This window comes from Bubalus kerabau, chromosome 1, assembly GCF_029407905.1.
Source record: "Bubalus kerabau isolate K-KA32 ecotype Philippines breed swamp buffalo chromosome 1, PCC_UOA_SB_1v2, whole genome shotgun sequence".
Lineage (NCBI taxonomy): Eukaryota > Metazoa > Chordata > Mammalia > Artiodactyla > Bovidae > Bubalus > Bubalus kerabau.
Window position 1 is genome coordinate 241,763,814 of NC_073624.1, and position 27,649 is coordinate 241,791,462.

The 27,649-nt window shown below is 42.3% G+C and overlaps 2 protein-coding genes across 2 annotated transcripts in view; both read right to left on the bottom strand.

Moving 5' to 3' along the window:
• LOC129637612 (phospholipid-transporting ATPase VB-like) overlaps positions 1 to 27,649 on the bottom strand; it is a 379,551-nt gene that overhangs the window by 99,301 nt on the left and 252,601 nt on the right. Inside the window, exons 5-6 of the mRNA XM_055561831.1 lie at positions 27,429 to 27,623; positions 9,783 to 9,987 (exon numbers count right to left, since the gene is read on the bottom strand). Coding sequence (XP_055417806.1) covers positions 9,783 to 9,987; positions 27,429 to 27,623 — 400 coding nt within the window. The remainder of the gene's footprint in view (positions 1 to 9,782; positions 9,988 to 27,428; positions 27,624 to 27,649) is intronic.
• On the bottom strand, positions 25,520 to 26,282 carry LOC129637603 (phospholipid-transporting ATPase VA-like). The gene has a single exon (XM_055561821.1). The coding sequence runs from the start codon at positions 26,030 to 26,032 to the stop codon at positions 25,643 to 25,645; it is 390 nt and encodes a 129-aa protein (XP_055417796.1). The 5' UTR covers positions 26,033 to 26,282; the 3' UTR covers positions 25,520 to 25,642.

The window sequence follows — 27,649 nt, forward strand, 5'->3', positions numbered from 1 at the left end:
TTATCATGGGGTATGGAGACAGTGGGAGGGAGAAAACCTTTAAGCTTTCATCTATTAACACCTTGAAAGAGAGTTTCAGTCGTGTCCAACTCTTTGTGACCCCATGGACTGTAGCCTGCCAGGCTCCTTCTGTCCATGGGATTCTCCAGGCAAGAATACTGGAGTGGGTTGCCATTCCCTTCTCCAGGGGATTTTCCTGACCCAGGGATTGAACCCAGGTCTCCCATATTGCAGGTGGATTCTTTACCATCTGAGTCACCAGGAAACACCTAAATGTGGTTATATCTTTCACACACAACCTAGCAGAGCTTCCTCATGAGGCCCCACAGAGATAAAAATGGAAAAAGAATGGTTAATAGAAATGTGCAAATAGTGCTTTTAACATTGGAAGGGGGGATCCTATGTCTGTGGTGTGTGTGTGTGTGTGTGGGTTGTGTGTGTGTACTCATGCCCTAGCAGGACTATGGAGGAGAGGGTCACCAAAAGGAAGTCTGAGGGCTGTAAAAATGAAAGTAACAGTTCTTTTGTAGGGTTGTGTCTGTCATAGTCAAATTAAGTATTATTATAAATAATTATAACTAAAACTTATTATGCTTCAATATTTTCATATATATAAAAATTATAATCACTTGAGAAATGGAAAATACACATAAAGGAATTTAAAATTTACTTTAGCCATGGGAAAAATAATCAGGTACATCAGAATTGAGCTCCATTTCTGTCTCCACACTGTATTTATTAGCTGGGTTATCTTTGATAAGATGCAATTTCTCTGAAATTGTTTCCTCATCTTGAAAATGTTGCCAATTCCACTTCTAATCCAATATTGACTGCCAACTATCAAAAGGGAGCTGTGTAGTACGGTGGTTAAGGACTTTGCTTGATGTGGTAGAAGGACTTATATGTTTAATATTGATGAGGTTGAACAAAATTTTCTAGCTCTGAATTTGAAGTATCAGCATAATTTCTGATGTATTTAATCTTTGAGTATAATTACTTTATAATGTTGCATTAGTTTCTGCTGTGCAATGAAGTGAATTAGATATATGCATACATATATCCCCCCCCCTTTTGGATCTTCTTCACCCTCCAACACTTCCCTCTAGGTCATCACAGAGCACTGAGCTGAGCTCCCTGTGATATACAGCAACTTCCCACTAGCTATTTATTTTACACATGGTAGTGCACATATCAGAGAAGGCAATGGCACCCAGCTCCAGTACCCTTGCCTGGAAAATCCCATGGATGGAGGAGCCTGGTAGGCTGCAGTCCATGGGATCTCGAAGAGTCGGACACGACTGAGCGACTTCACTTTCCCTTTTCACTTTCCTTCATTGGAGAAGGAAATGGCAACCCACTCCAGTGTTCTTACCTGGAGGATCCCAGGGACGGGGGAGCCTGGTGGGCTGCCGTCTATGGGGTCGCACAGAGTCGGACACGACTGAAGTGACTTAGCAGCAGCAGCAGTACACATACATCAATCCTAATATCCCAATTTGTCCCACCATCTCCTTCCCTCCATGTCCATATGTTTCTATGTCTGCATCTCTATTCCTGCCCTGAAAAAAGGTTCATCTCTACAATTTTTCTAGATTTCATATATATATAAATATTCATTAATATACTATATTTGTTTTTCTTTGACTTGCTTCACTCTGTATGACAGATTCTAAAAAAAAGTCCTAGTTCTGTTTACTTATATGGCGTAGAAACAATGATCAATCTGATAGCAAAAAGTACCTCTAGTATGTACTTATCATGATTTCTAAATGCCATTTTCTATCAAAAAGGACCAGATCAATCTAAGACTACTGAGGTCATGGCCAAAGAACTTGGAAGCTAATTTGAAGAAGTTCCCACTGGCTAAAGGTGGGATAATCAATAAAGATAATATAACAACTGCACTGATTTGATATACATCAAATATGCTTAGATCCAAGAGTTCATATTGATATTAGAAAAGAAAATCTCATTGGTCAACTTTGCAGAATGTTTAGGAATCACCTCATTATTTTAAAACTGGTAAATAAAAGGAAACGGTCAAACACTTATCTTGCATTTAAAAAGTGGAAACAATGGCATATTTTATTTTCTTGGACTCCAAAATCACTGCAGATGGTGACTGTACCCATGAAATTAAAAGACACTCCTTAGAAGAAAAGCTAGACAGTGTATTAAAAAGCAGAGACATCACTTTGCCGACAAAGATCTGTATAGTCAAAGCTATGGTTTTTTCAGTAGTCAGGTACGGATGGGAGAGTTGGATCATAAAGAAGACTGAGAAATGAAGAATTGATGCTTTCGAACTGTGGTGCTGGGGGAAACTCTTGAGGACAGCAGGGAGTTCAAACCAGTCAATCCTAAAGGAAATCAACCCTGAATATTCATTGGAAGGACTGATGTTGAAGCTGAAGCTCCAATACTTTGGCCACCTAATGTGAAGGGCCAACTGGTTAGAAAAGACTCTGATGCTGGGAAACATTGAAAGCAGGAAAAGTGAAAGTGAAAGTGAAGTTGTTCAGTCGTGTCCAACTCTTTGACACCCCATGGACTATAGCCTACCACGCTCCTCCATCCATGGGATTTTCCAGGCAAGAGTACTGGAGTGGGTTGCCATTTCCTTCTCCAGAGAATCTTCCTGACCCAGGGATTGAACCCGGGTCTCCCGTGTTGTAGGCAAATGCTTTACCATCTGAGCCACTGGGGAAGTTAAAAAAGCAGGAAAAGGGGATGACAGAAGATGAGATGGTTGGATGGCATGACTGACTCAATGGACATGAATTTGAGCAGGCTCCGAGAGATGGTGAAGGACAGGGAAGCCTGGCGTGCTGCAGTCCATGGGATTGCAAAGAGTTGGACAGGACTGAGCAACTGAACAACAACCTGAGGCGAAGCACTGACTCACTGGAAAAGACCCAGACCCTGGGAAAGATTGAGGACAGGAAGAGAAGGGGGCGACAGAAGATGAGATGGTTGGACAGCATCACTGACTCAATGGACATGAATTTGAGCAAACTCTGAGAGACAGTGGAGGACAGAGGAGCCTGGCATGCTCCAGTCCATGGAGTTGGAAAGAGTTGGACATGACTGAACAACAGCAACAACCGCACAGTAACCAAATATTTTTTAAATTAATTAATTAATTTTAACTGGAGGCTAACTACTTTACAATATTGTAGTGGTTTTGCCATACACTGACATGAATCAGCCATGGGAGTAACTGAATACTTCATGAGGGGAAATTCCTTTTTATACATGACTTAGGGTAATAGCATTTTGCAAATTCCATTGAGTTTGTGGATGTAGACAATAATCATCAATGACTATTTACATTGAAAAAAGACAATTAGACATTTTGTGCCTTAAGATGGTAGCACATTTTTTCCCCTGTAATGTAATGTTGACATAAACACGCACACAAACGCAAGTCTAAACTGAGTCTGATTTAGGCACTAAATTCAACCACCAGTTTATAGAAATATAGTGGACAGAAAAATATTAAATGGAATCGCAAGGAGATCAGCAAAATCCAGACTATGGGAAATTTTACAGGGCAAACATCTTGGCTTATTCAACAGTAAAAACTAAATATGCAAGGGGGGGGGGAGAGAAAGCTGAGTAGAGAAACTATAAAGTAAAAGAGATTTAAGAAAGTAATCTGAGTATTTGACCTTATTTTGATCCTTGTTCAAGCAAACTGAAAATACTGAACACAGACTTAAAGTTGAGATTAAGGAATTATTGCCACTATTTTGGGCTTCCCAGGTGGCCCAGTGGTAAAGAATCTTCCTGCAGTGCAGGAGACACAAGAGATGTGGGTTTGATCCCTGGGTCAGAAAGATCCCCCAGAGAAGGAAATGGCAACCCACTCCAGTACTCTTGCTTGGGAAATCCCATGGACAGAGGAACCTGGTGGGTTACAGTTCATGGGGCTGCATAGAGTCAGACACGACTAGAGCATGGACACAGCAGCCACTATTTTAGGCATGACAAAGATGAAAGTGAAGTGAAAGTTGGTCAGTCATGAATCTTTAACATGGGCAATGAAAAAGATAAGCACAATTATTAATTACATTTATCAGTGATGCCCTAGGCCACTGCTTTCAAACTTTAATGTGCACATGAATCATCTGGAAATTCTTAAACTTCAGATTCTGGTTCAGTTTGGGGTGGGGCCTGAAATTTTGCATCTAACAAGCTTTTAGGCGATGCTGAAGAGGCTGGCTCCTGTCTACTTGGTTTCGTAAGTTCTGTGTCACTGGAAATGATCTCACAGACACTTCAGTAGGACTTTGGTCTTCAGTGGTTTGGATAAAAGATAACTAGGAAATTGCTCTGAAATACTAATTGGAAGAATTCATTTCTGATTCCTTGGCTTTGGTAAATGTTCTATCTACCCTGACTTGGTTGGTCCAAGTTGCATTCTGAGAAAAGGATTTTGAAACTAACTCTCTGGCAGCCTTGAGGATGACGTGTTGTGTCACAGAAGGAAGATCCTTTAGAGAAGCTCTTTCATGTTTATAATTTCTCTGAACCTAGACAGAAAAGGCAAGGATGAGCTGCCTAAGCTGTGATGATGGTTGGCCTCTGTGTCACTCTTCAGCTGACATGATCATGTGATTCCCCACAATGTAGATTAATATTTTCCTCAAGCTTCCATAGGAAGGAGAAAAATTATTGTGCCCCAAATAGTTCTGAGGTTAAATTAGTTTGGAAAGCTCAGAGTTAAAGAAAGATTAATGGACCTCCTCCCTCCAGGTCTTCTCTGAGATCTTGACATATTCTGGACAATGGAAACTCTAAGAGGGGTTGACAGGACACGGGCCACCCAATCAGATTTGACCATGGACCTTGTTTTTTAACAACTATCTCTTGAGATAGGGTTTGGCAGACTTCACCTTGAGAAATGCCGATCTGGGGAGCTGGGACAAAGTTTGTCTTACTGACTTTGAATTCACCGAACTCAGTGGTGAAAATGGGTGGAGGTATATGACGTAGAGTTGGGAGTTTCTAGAAATCTTTGCAATTAGTAAACACTCCCTTTTGAAAAGATAAACGTCTCATAGCCAATAGGAATAATAAGCTAACAGAAGACTTTAATTACTTAAATTTCCAAACAAACCACATTTGCAGGTTCAAAGTCTTCTCTGAGACAAGTGGTGCAATTTGCCTTTTCTGTACCCCTAGATTTTCATCGTCAGATGGAGTAGAAACAGCTACCTCACAGGGTGGTCACGAGGACAAAAGAAAATGGGCACAAAAATGCTAGCACATGTAAGATGTCTATAGGTGATGCCTTTATTTTCATTATTACAATAAGATTTTTTTGGAAGTAGCACCTGCCTTTTCTTATATAGATTTTTAAGGAAGTGGTTGTAGGTTCATATTATCATTTGGGAGAACATTTAAAAAATATGCATGCCCAGACCCCGTGAATTACAATTTGGTGATGATAAAGGGGAAGGATACATGTATATGTGAAAATGTTTCTCCCGGTGATGGCTATGATGCATCTGAAACACCTTCAGTGCATTTAAGGCAAATCTCTAAGTTGCGATCCCACCTCTCCTGCAGTAGTCCTGGTATATGGTCCTTGCAATAAAAGGTTTCTGTGGTTAAATAATTAGAAATGTTACAAACTAGAACCTTCCCTGACCCCTCCTCCTTGGGGGTTATTAAAGTATCTAAGAAGGTCTGCAATACACACTATTTGAAAACTTGGAACCTATTGTTGTCTGATCTTACTTGACAGGGCAATACGTATTTTTTCTTGCAACTCTCATGGACATCTTTGTTCAACATATTTGAGACATATTATACATAGAGTTAGAAGAGAATTCCATCCATATTCAGAAATCTTTTTGCATTAAAGACATAAGGGAGAAGCAAGACAGCAAAGAGCAGCTAAAATTCCTACTCCCCTGGGATCTGGCTAGGTCTGATTTTATCCTTCCTGCCACTTGTTACTTAAAAGTGGAAAGGAATATTGAAAATGATACATGTGTGCTTTCAAGTAGGCAACTCTGCGTAAAAGGTGAGTGCGAGTCAAAGGACCAGGGAAAGGAGCTACTGCACATTTTAAAAGCTGAGACTGGACAAACTTGGCTTTGGATTGTGGTTCCAATACTTCCCAGCTCGATGACCTTGGACAAGTTATTTCACTTCTCTGTGCCTCATTTGCCTTATGTGTAAAAGGACTTTAAAAAGGTACATTAAAGCAGAAATATAGACAGAGGTATAGAGAACAAATGCATAAATACCAACGGGGAAGGGGGCGTGGGATTAACTATGTATAAAATAGATGACTGATGAGAACCGACTGTACAGCACAGGGAACTCTACTCAATGCACTGGGCTGACCTGAGTGGGAAGGAAATCCAAAAGGGAGGGGATATATGTATACATATAGCTGACTCACTTTACTGTACAGGAGATATTAACACAACATTGTAAAGCAATTATACTCCAATAAAGATTAATTTAAGAATGCATTATTAGTAGTACTATTATCACTGTTCTTAAAGAAATGGAAAAGCACACCAGCAAAGTGAGAGGGAGAGTCAGTTATTGAAACAGAATAGAGAATTCTGAAAACTTTCAAGATCAAACAGATCTTATACCCTTTACTAATGAATTTTATTTTTTTGCAAATCATTACGTCAAGTATCCTAAGAGAAGTCAGGGTTAGAGTTTGAGAGATGTGATTAAATTGAGTTGGCTGGTTTATAGCAGTGGAGCGTGAATGACCCTTTCATCCAGCTCTTCATTCTGGTCAAATCCCAAACCTTCAGACTAATTAATACATAAGAAACAGCTTGGGGCTGCTGCCAACAACAAACAAAAGAAGTAAGTGGGTGAAGCAGCGACACCAGATAACTACCCAAGAATAAAAGGACTCAGGTTTGTGGGGAGGCTGTTGGGGTGGGCAGCCTGAAGGGAGATTTGTAAATGCATACAAGTTTTACCACTCTGCTCCCAGAATTTAATTGAAAATTTGAATTTTTCACACTCAGTTTCAGTCAACACATATTGCCTATGAATGCCACTTATATTTACTGCCAACTATTTATTGGTCTCTTATTATGTGCCTAGCTTCATGCTAAGTAATTCATGTACCTATCATTTTATAACTGAGCAGGACTTTATGGGGCCATACTGGGGCCAACCCTTACCCCATACCCTCTGCTTTAGTTCCTTTCTGAAGTACCTAGATAATAGTTTCTGATGTACATTTCCTGAGTTGTTGACATGAAAGCCCCCACCAAATGGAAGATGTGAATTGCTTAATGACCATGAGGACATAGCCCCGAGGTCTACAGCACATACCCCAGGCAACTGTGGATTGATAACTCTTGTGACATTGCCCTATTATCTTACCACCAACCAATCAGAGAATTGTGCATGAGCTGATCACATACCCCGTCCCCCTTTCCTTATTTAGGCTTTAAAAATGCCATTTTGTTCTTTAAAAAACTAAAAATAGAACTATCACATGACCCAGCAATCCTATTACTGGGGACATACCCAGAGAAATGGAATATTTACAATGGAATATATACAATGGAATATTACTCAGCCATAAAGAGGAACAAAACTGGGTCATTTGCAGAGATGTGGATGCACTCAGAGACTGTCATACAGAGTGAAGTAAGAGAAAAACAAATACCGTGTATTAATACATCTATGTGGAATCTACAAAAAACGGTATAGATGATCTTATTTGCAAAGCAGGCACAGAAAGCAAATGTATGGAAACCAATCAGGGAAGGGGTGGGTGGGATGAATTGGGGGACTGGGATTGACAAACACACTATTGATACTATGTATAAAATAGATAACTAATCAGAACCTATTGTATAGCACAGGGAACTTTACTCAGTGGTCTGCTCCTGCTGCTGCTGCTAAGTCGTGTCAGTCTGACTCTGTGCGACCCCACAGGAGGGCAGCCCACCAGGCTCCCCTGTCCCTGGGATTCTCCAGGCAAGAACACAGCAGTGGGTTGCCATTTCCTTCTCCAACGCATGAAAGTGAAAAGTGAAAGTGAAGTTGCTCAGTCGTGTCTGACTCCTAGCGACCCCATGGACTGCAGCCTACCAGGCTCCTCCGTCCATGGGATTTTCCAGGCAAGAGAGCTTAAGTGGGGGGCCATTGCCTTCTCCAACTCAGTGGTCTATTGTGACCTAAATGAAAAGGAAATCCAAAAAAGAGGAGAAATATGTATATGTATAACTGATTCACTTTGTGGTACAGTAGAGACTAACACAACATTGTAAAGCATCTATACACCAATAAAAATTAACTAAAAAAAAAATGTTATCTGGAAACCCATCAGGGAATTTGGGCCTTCTGAGCACTAGCTGTCGTGGACTACTTGTACGAAGCCTTAGAATAAATGCTGTGTTTTCCTTCACTATGACCCAGTGTCAGTAGATTGACTCTACAGCACATGGGCAAGCAGAATCAAGTTTGGTTCAGTAACAATTCAGTCCTCAGAAGCATGTTATAGAGAGGATACTATTTTAGTGTCCATTTTCCAGATGAGGGAATAAAGGGTGAGACAGTTAATAAATGGTAGGGTTGGGCTTTGAGTTCAGCTCTGCCAGACTCTAGACCCCGGGTTCTTAACCACAAAACGATCATGATTTCTCCATGATGTCCATGGTATTATACACATAAACAGGGATTAAATTAAAATGTTGATGATCATTCCCTGTTCTTAAAGAGATTTCAGTACTGTCATGAAGGTAAGACATTCAAAATGGAAAAACGATTCATGATACTTTGCTGCTTTTGTGCTGGTATCAAAGGAGTACTAGAAAAAATTCATAGAGGGAGAAATGGCTGGAGCTGATCTGGACAGAATGAGTGGGGATCGGATAAGCACAGAAAAGTGGTTTGGTCTCAAAAGTAACTGAGCAGATACTAGACTCCTTGGTTTAGAGCAAAGAGCAGTTTCTTCAACTGAACACACGGATCCCCTTTTAAGGACTCTGAGGGTTTCAGCAAGTTATTTACTTTCCCAAGCCTCAGTTTCCCCATCTGTGAGAAGGGGATGATATTTATCTTAGAGAGTTGCTGGAAAGACTGTGTGACTGCAGCCTTGAAATTAAAAGACACTTGCTCCTTGGAAGAAAAGCTATGACAAACCTAGACAGAGTACTAAAAAACAGAGACATCACTTTGCCAACAAAAGTCCATATAGTCAAAGCTATGGTTTTTCCAGTAGTCATGTATGGATGTCAGAGTTGGACCATAAAGAAGGCTGAGTGCCAAAGGGTTGATACTGTCAAACCATGGTGCTGAAGAAGACTCTTGAGAGTCCCGTGGACAGCAAGGAGATGAAACCAGTCGATCCTAAAGGAAATCAACCCTGAATATTCATTGTAAGGACTGATGCCGAAGCTCCAATACTTTGGCCACCTGATGCGAAGCACTGACTCATTGGAAAAGACTTTGATGCTGGGAAAGATTGAGGGCAGGAGGAGAAGGGGCTGAGAGAGGATGAGATAGTGGGATGGCATCACCAACTCAATGGTCATGAATTTGAGCAAACTCTGAAGGATACGAATCCTGGTGTGGACCCTGGTGTGCTGTAGACCATGGGGTCAGAAAGAATCGGGCATGAATCAGTGACTGAAAACAACAACAACAAAATGCTTGGGAAAGGAGGCATCTACTACCTTCTCCTCTACCCACCAGATTGAATCCAATTTCCAAGTAGAGTTGGCTGACATCTTCCCCTGGCCCTCCAGTTAAAGACCTTATCTTAGAAAGAGCCCTACCTGCTGTGAGAAGCCCTTCACAACCCGCCTCTGTTTGAGGTTGGTCTCTCCATCCAAGTTGGCAGTTTCCAGATGGCAGACCCCACTGGGGTCCGAGGAGAAGAGGAGGAGTATATCGGCTGGGATGATCTCGTTGCACTGCATCTGGATGAAGTCCCCCACATGTACATCCTTCCAGCACTTCTGCACGTAGCTCTGCTCTTTCCTGGGGTGGGAGAAAGACAGGGGTCAGAGCGTATGTTAAGGTTCTCAGAACATAAATGAATGAATGGAAAAAGTCCCCCTCCCTGTACCTAATATCCCCCAATCAACTTGTCACAAGACTGCTCCATATTATATGTGCCCCAAATGACCACTAGCATCATCTCTAGAAAAGCTAAGCATGATCTATAGTATCCAACTAGTAAAGATCTCTCCTGATGACCGTGTGGAGTTTTCACTGACTGCTGGCTCTTGACTGGTTGCTGTGCTCAGCCCTTGCATCCTGGCAGGAGAAAATATTTAAAGGAGAATGTGACCATATATTCATATTAACATCATATTCTTTATAAACTTCACTTCCCAGAATACCCAGTTATCACTGAGGAAAGCAGGGCCATAAAAGACTGGAGAATAGGACATATGGCTTCTGGTTATAGGTGGAGAGTGGCATTAGAAAGGTGAGAATATAGCCCACTGTCTAAGAAGATCTGAAGGGTGCTGAAACAGGGAATTAGGGAGACGGCACCAGGAACATTGACAGGATTGGCCCCACACTGATCACAGAGTCAGAGGGCTAAAGAAGTCTGAGAAATGATGCACTTGCTCTCCCCATCCAGTTTATCAGAGCTTACACAATGATCAGGGCAGCAACAACTGTGAATCTAGCATTTCTACCATGCCAAACACTGGTATAAATTAATACTTCATTTGCTTACATAATAATCTACTGAAGAAGATATAATTATACCCATTTCACAAAGAGGGAATGGAGGGTTTAGAAGAAATTTCCCAAAGTTTTACAAAAACAGAGCTGGACCCTGAGTCTGGGTCCACCTTGACCCCAAACCCAGTTTTCACTGCTGCACAGGTATCCTACCTCCTCGAAGACGTTCCCCTCTTTCTTCTCCAGTGAAATGGCAGCATCAGCTATTATACCCCTAGCAAAAAGACTTGTTATTCCCCAAGGCAATACATTTCATTTCCAAGAGCCCTCATTTTACAAATTCTTCCTTCTGATTAACCAAATATTGAACTCATTCCGTTCTCCCAGGCAATCTGATTTATTCCATCTCCTACCATTTAAGAAATATTTTGAAGTATTCATCAGGCATGCTCTGAAGACTTTTGGATTTGCCAAATCAAATTGAACTTTATAAGTGCTCTCAATTATCATGGGTGGCATAGTTTCCAGATCTGTCTAGAAGTGAGGGCTCTTTTAAGACTGTTTGGAAATCTCTTTAAATGTGAGATTTGGGACCAAATCTATATTCCAGATGTGGTTCTTTCGAATTAGGCCCAGCTGGCTTGCAGGTGAACACCTCTGAGCCCAGCCAGGCCTGGAAAGGCAGCTCTCCTTTGTTGTTTTTCTCCATGGATGCTGAGCCCCTCTGGGCATGCTGTTGGTTCTGTTTCTGTAGAAATCGGAGCTGCCCTGAGCAAGACAAGACCACTCTTCTGCAGACAGAGAGACGTGACTGGAATGTCACTTTTCTCCTCAGACTGAAGATAAAGGTTTGAGCTTTCTCCTTTCTTTGGGGCACCCTAGAAAACCCTGAGCAAGCCCTCCTAAGACTGGATTTTCCTTGTCATAAAAGATCCATGTGAAGGACTCCCCCCACTTTCCTAAAATAGATGTATATCCTTTGGAAGCCTTTTGGAAGGCCATCCAAGAGAAGATCTGATCAGAGTCTATAAAATAATCAGGAATTGCAATTAGGGAGCAGTCTTAAAACTCTCAAGACCCATAGAATTCTTCAGAAGTGCCCACAGCGCAGCAGCCACTGGTTAAACTAATCGGTGGGCAATATTGTCCCAGTGGAGACCACTTCTGAACATTTTGAGGGCAGTGCATCTGCAGCATTTCAGTAATTCTTTTAATGGAAAAAGTAGGTTTCTAAGCCCTTTTTGTTCCCTCCGCTTGTTTTATGCTCTCCTGCTTCTCTGTTATTTTTAAATTTTTTTTACCATGAAGAATAGAGATAGTTTCCCCAGATTTGTTTCTCACCGCCATTTCAGAGAAACACTTATATTCTGATTCAGGAAAACTTTCTTTAGAGCAGCCTTGGAAACACCTGTTAAATGTCCAAATATAAGGCTACTTAAAGAAATTGGAATCGCAGAAACTTTCCATGGGAAAAGGATCTTACGTGGTGAAGGAGGGAGGCTTTCTCTATTGTTTTTTCTTTTTTTCCCCCTTTGTGAGAGGGCACTTAAAAAAAAAAGATTCTTGAATAGTACAGCAAAATTGTTCCAAAGGATTGTCATTCAACTTGTCTATATTCTTCTCCACTTCCCGCCTTTGACTTCTGTCCTTTGGGAATGGCCCAGTCCCAAAAGTGACCTCAGCACTCTGCTTGGTACTTGAGATGGGGTTTCATGAGAACGGCACTGACTCTGAGCAATATTCTAACTGCCAATACTTTCAGAGAATGATGGTTCAAGAGGTTTGCAAAAGCTAGTTGGGAGTGCCATATACATAGACATACCAAAGGCAGGCCAACACACCTCCACCCATCAATATTGAATCTAATTCTTCTTCCTTCTCATAAAGGACTCCACTGTTTATTGCTGGAGGAAGAAATGGAAACCCACTCCAGTGTTCTTGCCTGGAAAACCCCATGGACAGAGAAGCCTGGAGAGCTACAGTCCATAGGGTCGCAGAGAGTTGGACACAACTGAGCACGCACGCATTACTTATTATGAGTTGTGAGTTATTAAGAGAATGGAAGATGGAGGTTATGCAGATGAATTATGAAACATAAATATCTATATCTATATAGAAAATTATGAGGAGTCACTTCTGTGAGTTAGGCTGGAGTGTTGTCTTGTCAATTCCCATGGTGATGATAGGTATCGCAAGATCAATGGAACCACATAAGAAGCTACACATCAGGCTGGTCTCTAACTTCATTCCATCATTCCTTGGATCCCAGGGAGGTCCTGTCCAGTACTGCTGTCCTGGTAACAATCACCTGTCTTTCCTTTAGATGCAATCTTCTCTTCCTTAAGATGACATGTAGTGCTGAAGAACACTTCCCTCCCCCAAACAGAGATTGCCCACCTCCAGGTCATGCTGCTCAAACAGAGGCTCATACACCTGCAGGCATATATCCTGTCATGTGTCCAGGAGCACAGAAGCTATGGAAGCAACAGATTTGGGGGAGGGTGTTTAAAATTTTTTTTGGGTGGGGGGGACATAATTTAGTAATTTAGCTGGTATAGAATTTGAATTACATTTATATTGATTGACCCAAACAAAGTAATGTTATAGAAATGGAGTTATATTTTATAGGAATTTGGGGATGAGAAAAAGTGACATTGGAGACATTTCCTTCTTGCACTGGGTTATTCTGTGCTGATTTTCTGATCCCCTGGGGACCCACTCTGTCTCCTCAACTGTTAGAAATATAACTGTGGAAAAGGCAAGGGTGCACAGACCTGGGATCCAGCCCCAGGAGGTGCTGAGTGGCTGAATCCCACTGAGGCAGAAAAGTGGTGTGCTCCTGCACTGAGGGATGCCCAGATGTGGCCAGCAGCTGGCTGGGAGCCACCTGCGGGAGTCATTCCCTGGTTAATCCAGCCCATTTGGAACAGATGCCCCGGGTGGACACGTCCACACGCTCCTGATCATTTCCCACATGCTCAGTGAGTCCACACCTGGGAACTGATTGCTATTTTAGTTTCGTGGCATGTTCACTGCTGCTTAAAAATAAGACAAATCAACATGGCTGGGGACAAAGACTCCATCTGGCAGATTCTGCCTCGGGGAGAAATTAAGTGATGCAGTGCTAAATGGCTTTCTGAGAGGAGCTAGGGCTTATTAAGAGGTAAATAAACAGCATGAGAGGTTTGTAAACAACTAGATCCTGTGGGGAAGCAGGTGAAAAGTGGGGGATGGAGGAGGAAAGGGTGTTTAAGGTCCCATTTCTCAAGTACTATGTGGGTTTGGGGTTCCCCAGGTGGCACTAGTGGTAAAGAACCCACCTGCCAATGCAGGAGACATTAAAGACGTGGGTTCGATCCCTGAGTCAGGAAGATGCCCTGGAGGAGGGCATGACAACCCACTCCAGTATTCATGCCTGGAGAATCTCATGGACAGAAGAGCCTGTTGGGGTCGCAAAGAGTTGGACATGACCGATGCAACTTAGCATGCACACACATGAAGGTCTTATGTTTTAAGGAACTAGAGTAGAGGGGATTTATCAGGAAGCTTATTTGTCTGTAGGATTTCCCAGCCGGTATAGGATGAGCTGACCTGGACTGTCCTTCAAGAAGCTGGCATGTCACGCCCCAAAGGGTCTGTGTCATTACCCTAGGGTGAAAGGGGAAGCCAGTGAGAGTGAGTGCAGTATAGGGACTAAGAGTGGGCTTGAATCTCAACTTTACCACTACTACCTGAGTGACCTTGGGGAAGTCACTTAATCTTTCAGAGACTATCTTCAGTTGAAGGTAATACATGTATTTGCCTCAGAGGGTTTTTAAAAGGATTAGTGACATGACCGCTGTAAGGGACTGAGAGCTCGGTTCTGCACTTAGTAAGGACTCACTAAATGCAAGCTGCTTTTATGCTGCTGATGACAATGATTGTTAATGTTAGGGGGAGGGCTAACCACCACTGTTGCCCCAGCATCTTCTTCTTCATGCTACTGGGATGCCCACTTTATGTCTGTAATTACATTTCATGAGTTGGGTTCAGACACATAATGTGCAAACACACTTAAAGAAACTTTAAAAATCCAAACATTTTCCCCAAGCCCCCAAAGAAGGGCCAAATTCAGCCTATGGAAGACTAAGGACTCTGAATGCTGGTTACTGGGCAAATTCTCAGAAATATATATCCTTAAAATCAGGGCTTACCACCAAGTTTTTGAGGATGTTGAAAAACTATGAATAGTTCTAAAGTTTATATAAAGAGCCAAAAAAAGGCCAACTAGCTTTAAGACTTACTATAAAGCTACAGTAATCAAGACAGTGCAGTGTTGATTAAGAACAGAATAATAGATCAACAGAACTGAATAATAGATCAATAGAACAGAATAGATAGCCCAGAAATAGATTCATATAATTATAGTCAACTGACCTTTGACAAAGGAGCAAAGGCAATACAACTGAGCAAAGATAATCTTTTCAACAAATGGTGCTGGAACAAGTGGACATTCAAATGACAAAGAAGAAAAAAATAGAATCCAGACACAGATCTTATACTCTTCACAAAAGTCAACTCAAAATGGATCACAGGGCTAAACATAAAGTGCAGAACTATAAAACTCTAAGACAACATAGCAGAAAACCTAGATGACCTTTGGTATGACAATGACTTTTCAGGTAAACACCATAGGCACTATTCATGAAAGAAGTAACTGACAAGTGGGATTTTATTAAAATCAAAAATTTCTATGAAAAATGATGGTAAGAGAATGAGAACACAAGCCACTATCTGGGACAAAATATGTGTTTTGCAAAGACACATCTGATAAAGGGTTGTTATCTGAAACATACAAGAAGTCTTAAGTGTTAGTCACTCAGTTGTGTCTGACTCTTTGCGACCCCCAGGCTCCTCTGTCCATGGGATTCTCTAGGCAAGAATACTGGAGTGGGTAACCATTCCCTTCTCCAGGGATCAAACACGGGTCTCCTGCATTGCAGGCAGATTCTTTACCATCTGAGCCACCAGGAAAGCTCTTAAAACTCAATAATAAGAACAAACAACCCAATTAAAAAATGGACAAGAGACCTAAACAGACACCTCAACAAAGAAGATATACAGATGTCAAATAAGCATGCAAAGAGCTCCCCATCATGTGTCATCAGAGAAATGCAAGTTAAAATGAGATATCATACATCCCTATTTGAATACACAAATCCCGAACACTAACAACACAGCATTTTCTTCTTCATGCTACTGGGATGCCCACTTATGTCTGTGATTACATTTCATGAATTGGGTTCAGACACATAATGTACAAACACATTTAAAGAAACTTTAAAAATCCAAACATTTTCCCCAAGCCCCAAAAGAAGAGTTTTTTTTTTTAAAACAGGTGAGGAAGCTGAGCAACAGGCACTCTCATACATTGTTTGTAGGAATGGTACAGGCATTTTGAATGGTACAATGGAGCAGCCACTCTGAAAGACAATTTGTTGGTTTCCTAAAAAACTAAGGCCTACGGCACTTAACCTATATTACCATTTAACTGCCTACTTTTATTGTATTATTACTGCTATCTCTGTTTCATAGATGAGGAAACTTAGGCCCAGAAAGGTTATCCAACTTGTGTAAGGTCACACAGGTACATCTACCAGGACACAGGAATGACAGCTGTGGGGACTTCCCGGCTCCACGTGGTCTCTTGGTTCTGTTGGAGAGTTAATACAGAGCAGATGAAGCCTCTGCATCTGGTGACATAAATGAAACCAAGAACAGGGTTGAGAACAGGAGCCTCAGCTTTTGAAATTGTGAGCTCCATCATGGCGAGCCAGAGGCTATAAATCGCTATCCGCTCAGAAAAAAATCATGCCTGTTGACAGGAGTCCAGAGGTCTGGGGACACCGGGATTCTTGTTTTATGATTCTTCTACCGACTGAGTTTGGGGGAGACCCTAATGCATTCAAACCTGACATGATAAGCTGAATTGGCCCAAAGAGTTTATGGGCTGCTGTGAGTGCAGGGTGAGGCTGTGGGAGTGGGGTGAGCCCTTGTGAAGCCAATGCTTCAGAAAGGGCGTCTATTTGGCTGGTGCCAAATGCAGAGCAAAGAGCCTCAGGGTGGATGCAGCGGTCTGCTGGTCTGTCAACTCCAGCCAGTGGCACGTTTAATAGTCTTGCCTCAAATGACACCTTGCTTCTCTGTTATGTGCATTTTTCAGATTCTTCCCCAGACCTATTTTGCTTTGTTATTAGAGCTTGGATTCAAGCTTTATGATAAAGAGTTTGTCTTCTTCCATGCAGTTCAAATCCCCAGCCAATGGTCTATCTTTCTTACTCCCCTGGGCTTCTCTGGTGGCTCAGCTGGTAAAGAATCTGCCTGAAATGTGAGAGACCTGGGTTTGATCCCTGGGTTGGGAAGATCCCCTGGAGAAGGGAACAGCTACCTACTCAAGTATTCTGGCCTGGATAATTCTATACAGTCCCTGGGGTAGCAATGAGTTGGACACGACTGACTGTCACTTCACTTGGATCAAGCTTATGGTGACTCCTGGCTATCAAGGTTATAGAACTGTCCTTAGTAACATCTTAGCCAACATTTGCTGATGGCTACTGAATGCCAGCCACTATACTAAGCATTTTACACGCATTACTTCATATAACACTTGCAGCAAACCCAGGAAAGTAGCTTTAGGGTGAAGAATTTATGAGTGTATTTTGATGTTCAGATGGCCCTGGTAAAGCCTCAATTCTACCCTGTCCGTCATTCCATCACCTTTGGGTTTACCAGAGGGATGGTATATGGAGGAAAATAATAATAGCATGGGGATCAAATTGTTATTAATATTAAGAGCCACACAAATATGATATTCTAATGTAGAATACTGTGTGTTATTCTAAGTTGGGTTGGGATAATTGGCCTGGGCTCTAGGGCAGATGAAGCCACCTAAATCCCTTGTATGATCTAAATCTCAGTCTGTGCGTACTCAGGAGTGCTATGGAAAGGGTTTTGGGGAGAGAGGTCCAAGTTCTAGAAGTGTTTCCCAAATTCAAATTTTAAGTCCTGCCACATAAAAGAGAAATGAGAGAACAGAATACAGGTTCTGCTTTTAAAACATGGTTACCCTGCCCAATGGAAAATGTGATTCAGTGAATGCCTGTGACCTATGCCAATAAAACAGGCAATTCCTCAGTTGTATGGGTGGAGAATGTAGCAAGGAAAATGAAGGTTCAGGTTGGACCTAGCTTTGAAAAAATTAGAGTTGAAGTGACTGGGAAAAAAAATACTAATGTAGTGCTAATTATAGTGCAGACATTGAGTTAACAGTTTATAAGGATTATTTCATTCAATCCACATGACCCTGGGAGACAGGTGCTAATACTGGTCCCATGTTACAGAAGATGAAATGGAGGCTGCAAGGATCAAGTAACTACAAATGTCCACGCATTTAGGAAGTGGCAGTTCTGAAACAAGCCCAGGTGTGACACCGAAGTCCTTGACTCCAAGTGTCCAGTAAGATGTCACATTGTAAACATCTTGTGGAGGCCACTTCATGTGCCCTCCTCTGGAACTGCACCGTTTGGTTGTTTTTATAGCTCTGCTACTTTCTAGCTCTCTCACATGTCATCTTTTCACAAAATGTACCGTAGAGGGACTATGATCACTGGAGATGAGACAAATGGGGCCACGACTGACTAAGTGGCTTCGTTTAGGTCATGGAGTTAATAGTGACAGGCCCAGGATCAGGATCTCTGGTTTCCTCAACTCTCTGGGTTTCCAGGGGCCTCCAGCATGGAAGGAAACTGACATACAAATAAAACCAGGTTGCAGGCCAGGCATCTGCCTTCTCCAGCAGAGCTCACCATGGCTGGGAGCCTTCATGACCATGCTGTCAGAAGACTGGCCACAATCCTGTAGCACTGGGAATTCTTTTTATGTTACAGCAGCCAATTGACAGAAAAGAGCGTCTCCAAGTTTTGGTAAAAAGTCAGTATTTAAAAGTTTTCTGTCCAGAGGTTAGGACTCAGAGCTTTCACTATTCTGGGCCCAGGTTTGATCTCTGGTTAGGGAATTAAGATTCCGAAAGCTGCACAGTGTGGCCAGTTCAGCTCAGTTGCTCAGTCGTGTCTGACTCTTTGCGACCCCATGAACTGCAGCAGCCAGGCTTCCCTGTCCATCACCAACTCATGGAGCTTGCTCGAACGCGGCCAATAAAATGAAATAGAACTTTCTATTTGGAACCATTTCTCACCTAAGCTCCTGACATCTCTTGATCCTGGTCTTTTGGTACCAGAATAAGTCACACATACAACCTTTGGGTGACATGTCAGGCTGTGAGTTGACGTGTTTTCTCTGCCTGTTTGAAAGTTGCTCATCCTTCAGTGACCTCCTGAAATGTCACCTCTTCAGGGAAGGCTTCCCTTGGCTGGTTCTGATCTTTTTGGCAGGCACATGTGTCACTGCAGCCCATGCATGACTGTGACCCTCCATCCACAGGCAGGGGACACTGTAGTTGTTTACCAGTTCCTCATGATCTATAGACCGAGAGCCCTTAGAGGCTCAAAGGGTCTTCATGTTCATGCACATGCACTTGGTCCCTACTTGAGACCTGCTGAACAGATGAATAAGTGTGTGCTTGGCTGCTGAAACACTGAAAGGCTTTTACTGCATTACAATATGGTGACAGAAACCTTCACGGATTTTTTTGCTTCCTACTTCTGCTTCCTTATTGCCTGTTTTCTGAATACCAATAAAAATGTATTAAGCTCAATGGAAAATTACAAATCTCTTGCTGGGTATGGTTTCTAGATTCATTAAATTGAGCCCTGGGAGAAACTAAGCTAATACAATTCTGAAGCTAATCTCTCCTTGAAGTCATTCCATAAATCTGATTAATGGGTCACCTTAAGACCACAAGCACAATGGCTATATTAAAAGAAAACGCTCTAACAGGATTGTAATTCTGTTAACAAGGATTCTGCTGTTTGCAAAAAGATTTTCTCACAGTATAAATAAGTCTAGGCTGGATGATGCATGGGATTAGGGGGAGCAAAATTCTAAAGGTCCTAGTATTCAACTGCACAAAAATGAAGACATTTGACATCAGTTTCTCAAATGTGTGAATCGGAGACAAAATGGATAGAACTAGTGCTTGAAATATAAGCTTTTATAGTGCTTCTCAGAAAAAAAAAATCTCCTCTCAGATCTTATATTCTTTGCCTGAAATTCTGTCATATACCATCAAATGGTAGAAGTGAATGCTCCTCACCATCAGTTATTTATCTAACATTTTCTGGCTCGCTGTTCTGGGGTCTTTCATAGAATTAATCCACTTCAGGGTTGGAAGAACTTCAGGGATTTATATTACAGAATGTTCCAAAGTGTTTCTGTTCCTGTTAATATGTAGAAAATAATTCACAAGGACTTGAAGCTCAGAAATATTTTAAGGTGACGGTATTGAGGACATGGAGGCGGCCTCTCCAACATCTGCTCCTCCTTCTCTTGGAAATAACTCATGTTTTATTAGGATTTGTCACCTTCCCTGGGAAGCCCATATGCTTTCAGGGAGGTGAACCTTCTTCCTGGGCTCTGTGACTCAGGTGTAACCTAATTAGAATAATCTCAGTTCCTGCTCACAAGGATTGGTTAAGGGATGGGCATGTGACCCACTGGGGTTCTAGGAGGTACTAAGAGGTAAAGAAGATCTGGGGAGTAAACTTCCTGAACCTTCTGAGAATGCCTCCAAAAGTCCTTTTGTTTCTCCCTTTGTGGGTTATTTTATGTAGAGGTGAGGGCTGGGGCTGCTGCAGTCATCTCATTATCATGAGGGAAATCTGCTGCTGCTGCTAAGTCGCTTCAGTCGTGTCCGACTCTGTGAGACCCCAGAGATGGCAGCCCACCAGGCTCCCCTCTCCCTGGGATTCTCCAGGCAAGAACACTGGAGTGGGCTGCCATTTCCTTTTCCAATGCATGAAAGTGAAAAGTGAAAGTGAAGTCGCTCAGTCGTGTCTGACCCTCAGCAATCCCATGGACTGCAGCCTACCAGGCTCCTCTGTCCATGGGATTTTCTAGGCAAGAGTACTGGAGTGGGGTGCCATTGCCTTCTCCGTGAGAGAAATCTGCTTGAGGGTAAAGATGGCATAGAGGGGGACCCAGTGAAAAGGACAGCTAAGTGCTGCAGCTAGTACACCACCGACTGACTGAACTATGCCTGATCACCTGCCCACCTCAGGACATCTGTAGTGACTTAAACAAAATCTCTTCATTGTTTAAAATTGTTGGAGTTGAGGTTTCCACTTCTTGTGGTAAAGAGTATCTCAACTGACACAACAGTTCAATAAAGTCGGATAGTTCCTTACTCAAAGTTCTCCCAGAATCTTTATTATTAACGTTCATTTGTTTGACTCAAGAGATTTATAAAGTAATTACTATTTTCCAGATTTAATTGGCTGTGGGTTCTGTTCTTTCGAAGTTCATCCCACAGGACAAGATCTAGTCTGACTTCCGGGTTTTACAAAAGTAGAAGCTGAGACCCAAAGATTTCAAGGACTTTTCTAAGCTACCACTAGTAGTTAGAGACAGACCTGGGCCTAGAGTATAGGCCTTCTGACACCAAGGCCTGCCTTCTTGCTTCAAGTTCATACCACCTCTCTGCAGAGATGTTTCCTCCCTGAAGATAAATCTCAAAAGGAGAATCTAATTATTCTTTTGCAGCGATTTCATCTTCCTATGATATTATAAAGTGAAAGTTACAAATTAGGGGGCTCAAAGGCAAAGTAAGAATTTTAGGTCAAATAAAATAGGTCTGAAGTGTTTAAAAATGTATCAGTTGTCAACACTTAAAAATCATTGGTCATTTCAGGACTTGCCTGGAGGCATAGTGGATAAGAATCTACCTGCCAGTGCAGGGGATACAGGTTCAGTCCCTGGTCAGGGAAGATCCCACATGCCAAGAAGCAGCTAAGTCTGTCCGCCACAGCTACTGAAGCTTGTGTGCTCTAGGGCTCACAAGCCGCAAATACTGAGCCTGTGTGCCACAACTACTGAAGCCCACACGCTCAGGCCCAGAGCCAGTACTACTGAGCCTGTGGGCTGCAGCTTCTGAAGGCTGTGCCCCTAGAACCTGTGCGTTGCAACAGGAGAAGCCACCACAATGAGATGCCCACACGTCAAAGTGAGGAGTAGTCCCTGCTTCACACAACTAGAGAAAGCCTATGTAAAGCAACAAAGACTTAGCACAAAGCGACAAAGTCACAGGACAGTCCCCATTCCAAAAAAAAAAATCAGGCTATTTCAAATAAAACTATTAATTTCTGCTGCTAAGTCGCTTCAGTCATGTCTGACTCTGTGCGACCCCAGAGACGGCAGCCCAACAGGCTCCCCCATCCCTGGGATTCTCCAGGCAAGAACACTGGAGTGGGTTGCCATTTCCTTCTCTGATGCATGAAAGTGAAAAGTGAAAGTGAAGTCGCTCAGTCGTGTCTGACTCTTAGCGACCCCAGGGACTGCAGCCTACCACCAAGCTCCTCCGTCCATGGGATTTTCCAGGCAAGAGTACTGGAGTGGGGTGCCATTAATTTCTAGCTCCCCTAATAAAATTCAGACACTCTGGCAACATTAGGCCTGTTTTCCCACGTGGTAACCAGCTGGAGCTCAGTGGCCAGTTCTGTCTCCTAAGATGAATGCATGCCCCTGTCTCTCAGTTTGCCACAGTTCCCGCCACTCCCTATTGCATCCTGGCATTGATGTCAAGTGTCAGTTGCCATCAATCAGTACGTCAATAATACTGCTTTCCTTTTTATATCCAGTCTATTCCATTCAATCACTTGCCTGGTTCTTATAGTCAATTACTTCATAATACTGGAAAAATTAAAATTTCCCAAATTGAGATACTATAAAATCTTTCCAAGATTTTACAAGTTTGGAACAACACCGAGTTAATCAAAGATGAACAGGTTTGTTGTAATCTTTTCTTAATCTTTCATGAACCATGGGTCCAGGAGGGCCAGTGTACATGTCTCTGTTCATGAATTTTTTTTTTTTCCCTAGAGACCATCTCTTGTCACTATCATTCCACTGAACACACTTTGGGAAACACTACCACAAAACCCCCTTATGTAAACAATAAGAACCTACTATATAACAGAGGTAACTATACTCAACATCTTGTAATAACCTATAAATGGAAAAGAATCTGAAAAAGAATATATAGATATGTATAATTGAATCATTTTTCTGTATACTTGAAACTAACACACTGTAAATTAACTACAGTTCAGTTGAAAAAAATCGGAGAAGGCAATGGCACCCCACTCCAGTACTCTTGCCTGGAAAATCCCATGGATGGAGGAGCCTGGTAGGCTGCAGTCCATGGGGTCGCTGAGAGTCGGACACGACTGAGCGACTTCACTTTCACTTTTCACTTTCATGCATCAGAGAAGGAAACGGCAACCCGCTCCAGTGTTCTTGCCCGGAGAATCCCAGGGATGGTGGAGCCTGATGGGCTGCCGTCTCTGGGGTCGCACAGAGTCGGACACAACTGAAGCGACTTAGCAGCAGTAGCAGCAGTTGAAAAAAATAAGAATTTGTAAGTCCTCCCCAGTACATATAGCATGATATAAGCATTCCCAAAGTAATTTTTAAGTCCTGACAACTATGATAATCAAGTATTGAAATAAATTGAACTTAGATTCTGGTTTTCAAATACTCTCTGGGTTAAATGATGATTCACCAAAATAATTAAGAATGATCAAACCCATTATTATTACTAAACATTGATGTGTAACAATTTTGAGAAGATATCTCTGAAATTATATTATTAAGAAAAAAAATAAAATGATACTATATGTTTAAAAAAACAAAAGAAAAACCTTTATGTCCCTCTCTACCAGTGGCCTGGGAATAAATGTCTTTTTCTCTGGATTGTTATCACCAATTTATCATTTATTGCTGTTCTTCTGGAAGTTATTTTGAGAGCAGAATGACAACATCCTGGCCTGTATCAGGCCAGCACCCAGCACAGGTCAGTCTGACTGACCCTGAAATTACCCCAGAACAGGCCCATTTTTATGGGATGCTCTGAACAGAGCAGGGAGAGCAGGACCAAGCTGACTGAGGTCCACACGTGTCCCTGCTTCACAGGAACCAGCTTCACAGGGCATCTTCTATGGGAAAAACAATAAAGGAAACAAAGGAGAAAGACAGAAAAAAAAAAAAGCACAAAACCAAAGATAATGGGGTGGGGGGGTTGAATGGTGACAAGACAAACAATGCTTTCTTTAAAAAAACAGTCTTTTTGGGAAAAGTGACACACTCCAACAACTATTTTTTCTCTCTTAATAATTTCCTTATTCAAAGCTGAGGAATGATTCAGTCTCAACTCTAGGTATGCAGTGTGCTAATCACATTCAACAGTTAGATCTAGCCGGGGAGGAGGGGTGAGAACATCAAGGCTTCAGGTTAATATTTTTAGGTATGCAATTGTGGCCCTGCGGGCACAGGGACCAGAAGCTCATCTTTCACTGAGGGGAGGGTATGGAGGTTCTCTTAGGGGTGCCCGAGGGACAGCTGAGTCCCTTGCATTACATGATCTCCTGAGAAGCTTCCCCAGGCTACAACTTTCTGAGTGGAGTCTGGCTGTTAAACGGTCTCATCAGCCAGCTCTAAGTCGATAAGTTACATGTTTTTCCCCAGGGAAGAGGGCTTCTTAGAAAGCAGCAGCCCCTGAACAGTGGCGAGGCACACCCTGGAGCAAGCTCCTTTCACCCCAAGAAGGACCAGAGTGAGAGTACCAACTTCTGCTAAACTGGGATCCATGGAATGAGAGGGAACAAGTCAGAGTGACGGTGCTTCTCAAGAGAGATGGACTTTTTTCTTACTTGGCAGGAAGTCAAGACCTCACCTGCTGCAATTGACTGATTCATCTAAGGCGTCTCATTGCCAGACCAGAAAGCACCCTTTGTCACTGAAATCTCACTGCAAGCCCAGACTCCATTCCCTTGCTTCTTTCTAGGCTATAGGAATTGTCATAAAGTTGAGATACGTGATAACTCGACTATCTTCCCTTACTGATTGGGAGCATGTTCTTTTCCCAACAACCCAGTCTGGTTATTGACTCAGTGGAGTATTTCTAAAACAACAGCATATATAAAATTATGTTTTATAGCATGGCAAGACAAGTGGTGAGCCGTTTTTGTTTGGGTTGGGACATTGGAGAGAGAGCTTAAGGGCAGTCTTAAGGAAGTTAATGTGAGTCTTACATTCTAAAAATAAGGCCACGACGGCTTGTATACTGACTATCATACAACAGGAGCAGTGCTAAGTACTTTCCAAGGATTATTACACTCAACTCTCACGACCACCTCAGCAAGTGTTCCAATTTTACAGATGACAAAATGAGTCTCAGAGAGGTTAGGTCCCTTGCCTAAGGTCACACAGAATTAATGACTGATGGAGACAGAGTTCAGTGTGGGCAGTGTGTCCGGGGCTGATTCTCTAATACAGTGCCCACTACTCCCCTGAAAAACAGTGATGCCACTTTTCTCTGAGGGTCTCTAAACATGCTCCAACATGCTTATGGCCACACTCAACCAAAATGAATGTAAATTTATGCAAAATTCTTAAACATCTAACACATTTACACAGCAAAGGAAATGTCACATAAATAAAGATCTCCTAGTTTTAATAAATGATGGACTCAAATCTCAATTTCTTTTGTTTTCTGCTTTATATATATATATTTATATATAATATATATGGTATATATATAATAGTATCCCTAAGCAAAACATAGCTTTCATTATTTTTAAAAATTTGTGTCCATTTAAAATTTGCCTATAAAACGCTACTACTGGTATGTATGTATATATATATACCCCATTGGGGAGAATCAAACAGCTTCACTACAATAAAATAATGCTATCTCCCTACCCCATCCTTTCATAAACAGCTGCTGTGGTAGCAGCAGCCACAGAAAGATCAGAGCTGGGGTCAAGACTTCCCCGAGTGTTTGGCTTTACCTGCTATAGACGAGGCACTCTCGGCTATTGATCACTTGATCAGATTTGTACCTCCGGAGGTCTTCCCAAGCATCCTTGATGGCAGTGACTGCCAGGATGGTACAGATTGGTATCACGCTCACCTCTGGCTGGAATGCATTGACCACGGGGATAAAATTCAGAATCACGATGCCCACAAAATAGAAGTTGGCAAACCGGTGCAGCTGCTCGAAGATGTTCTTGGGTATAAAGGACAACACAGTGTACTTGCTGGTCTTGATTTGATTCCCACGATAATGTCTGTTGGGGTTCTCTTTGTGGGCCCATCTTTCAAAGGGCAGGTTGGAAACCACCACTCGTTTCTTGTCTTCTTTCCTTTTCCGCCTTTTCTTGCCTTCCTTTCTCATCTCTGCTCAATCCTGTCTCTAATTCTTACAGCAGGACACTCGAGTTTCCCATAAAAGAAGTTCTTTTCTGATCATTTCCATTGTTCAGCTGACAGCAAGTGATGACATCTTTGATTTGCCTTCTTGGCTGAAAATTTCTCTCTGCTTTCAAAAGGAAAACTAAAAATAAAAAGCCGGTGTATAAACACTAAGGGAGAAGGATGTCAAGGAAAGAGCTTGCAGAGAACAGGTGTGTATCCACTGGTCACTTCCTTCTACTTGTTGAGACTCCACCTGTTGGAATGCAGACGTCATTTACAGGTAGCTTCCTTTTCCACCCCAGGCAATCCAGAACAGGTGTGCCAACTCTGGGTCCTAAAACCTACCTGGTTAAGTTCTAAAGGCAAGGATTTACAGCCAAGAGCCACAGATGCTCTAAAAATGGTATATATTTTCTGGTTTGGGGGACATTGCCCATGAGTCTTCAAAGAGCTGTTCCTGAAGTTGGTCTCCTGAGATAATTCAGTCAATTTCAGAGTTTAATTCTTAAAGAAAAAAAAACAAAACAACTATCTATCTCTCTGTCTACTATTTGGCTGTGCCAGGTCTTAGTTGGGGCACTTGAGATCTTCATATAACATGTGGGACTTTCAAATGTGGCATGCAAGATCTTCAGTTGCAGAATGTGGGATTTACTTCCCTGACCAGGGATTGAACCTGGGTCCTTTGCATTGGGAGCATGGTGGCTTAGCTTCTGGCCCACAGTGGAAATTCCTAGAGTTTAAGTCTTGAGCTTTCTATCCTCCTCTTAATAATGTAACATCCTAGGTTTAATAATACGGTATTTTGAAAGAAAGTGAAGTTGCTCAGTCGTGTCTGACTCTTTGTGACCCCATGGACTGTGGCCTACCAGGCTCCTCAGTCCGTTGGATTTTCCAGGCAAGAATACTGGAGTGGGTTGCCATTTCCTTCTCCAGGGGATCTTCCCGACCCAGGGATCGAACCTGGGTATCCCTCATTGTAGGCAGATGCTTTACCGTCTGAGCTACCAGGGAAGCCCTAATATGGTGTTTACATGAGTTAAATTAAGGTTTCTAAATCTCAGCACTAGTGACATTTTGGGCAGGATCATAATCTTTGTTGTGGGAGGTTTTCCTCTATGTTGTAAAATGTTTAGCATCATCCTTGGTTTTACCCACCAGATTCCAGTAGGACCTTCCTTCCCAATATGGCAACCAAAAATGTCTCCAAAACAGTTCAGAAGTTTCTTGTGTGGGAAAATTGCCCTGGTTGAGTATCACTGAATTAAGTGAATTGAAAAAAAAAAAAGTGAGAAGAGAGACCAACTTTTTGAGGATGCTAATAAATTTACACAATCCATTTGCCACAGAGAAAACAGAGGAATACTTGCCCTTACCGTTCGTATATCTGGATGTTGGAGCAGTTAATCTGTCTATCAAAGCGGTATCTCCTGAAGTCCTCCACGCCATCTTTGACCATGATGATGAACAGGACAATGGCCAATGGTAACATGGTGATTTCCCTGTGGAAGACTTCCAAGGTGGGAATCCAGTTCAGAATCACCAGGAACAGGAAATAGAGGTTAGCCCATCTGGAGGGGGCAAGAAAGGTGTGAGT

Coding starts and splice junctions, on each gene's coding strand:
- LOC129637603 (XM_055561821.1), bottom strand. CDS start 26,032: ATGAGAAAGGAAGGCAAGAAAAGGCGGAAAAGGAAAGAAGACAAGAAA.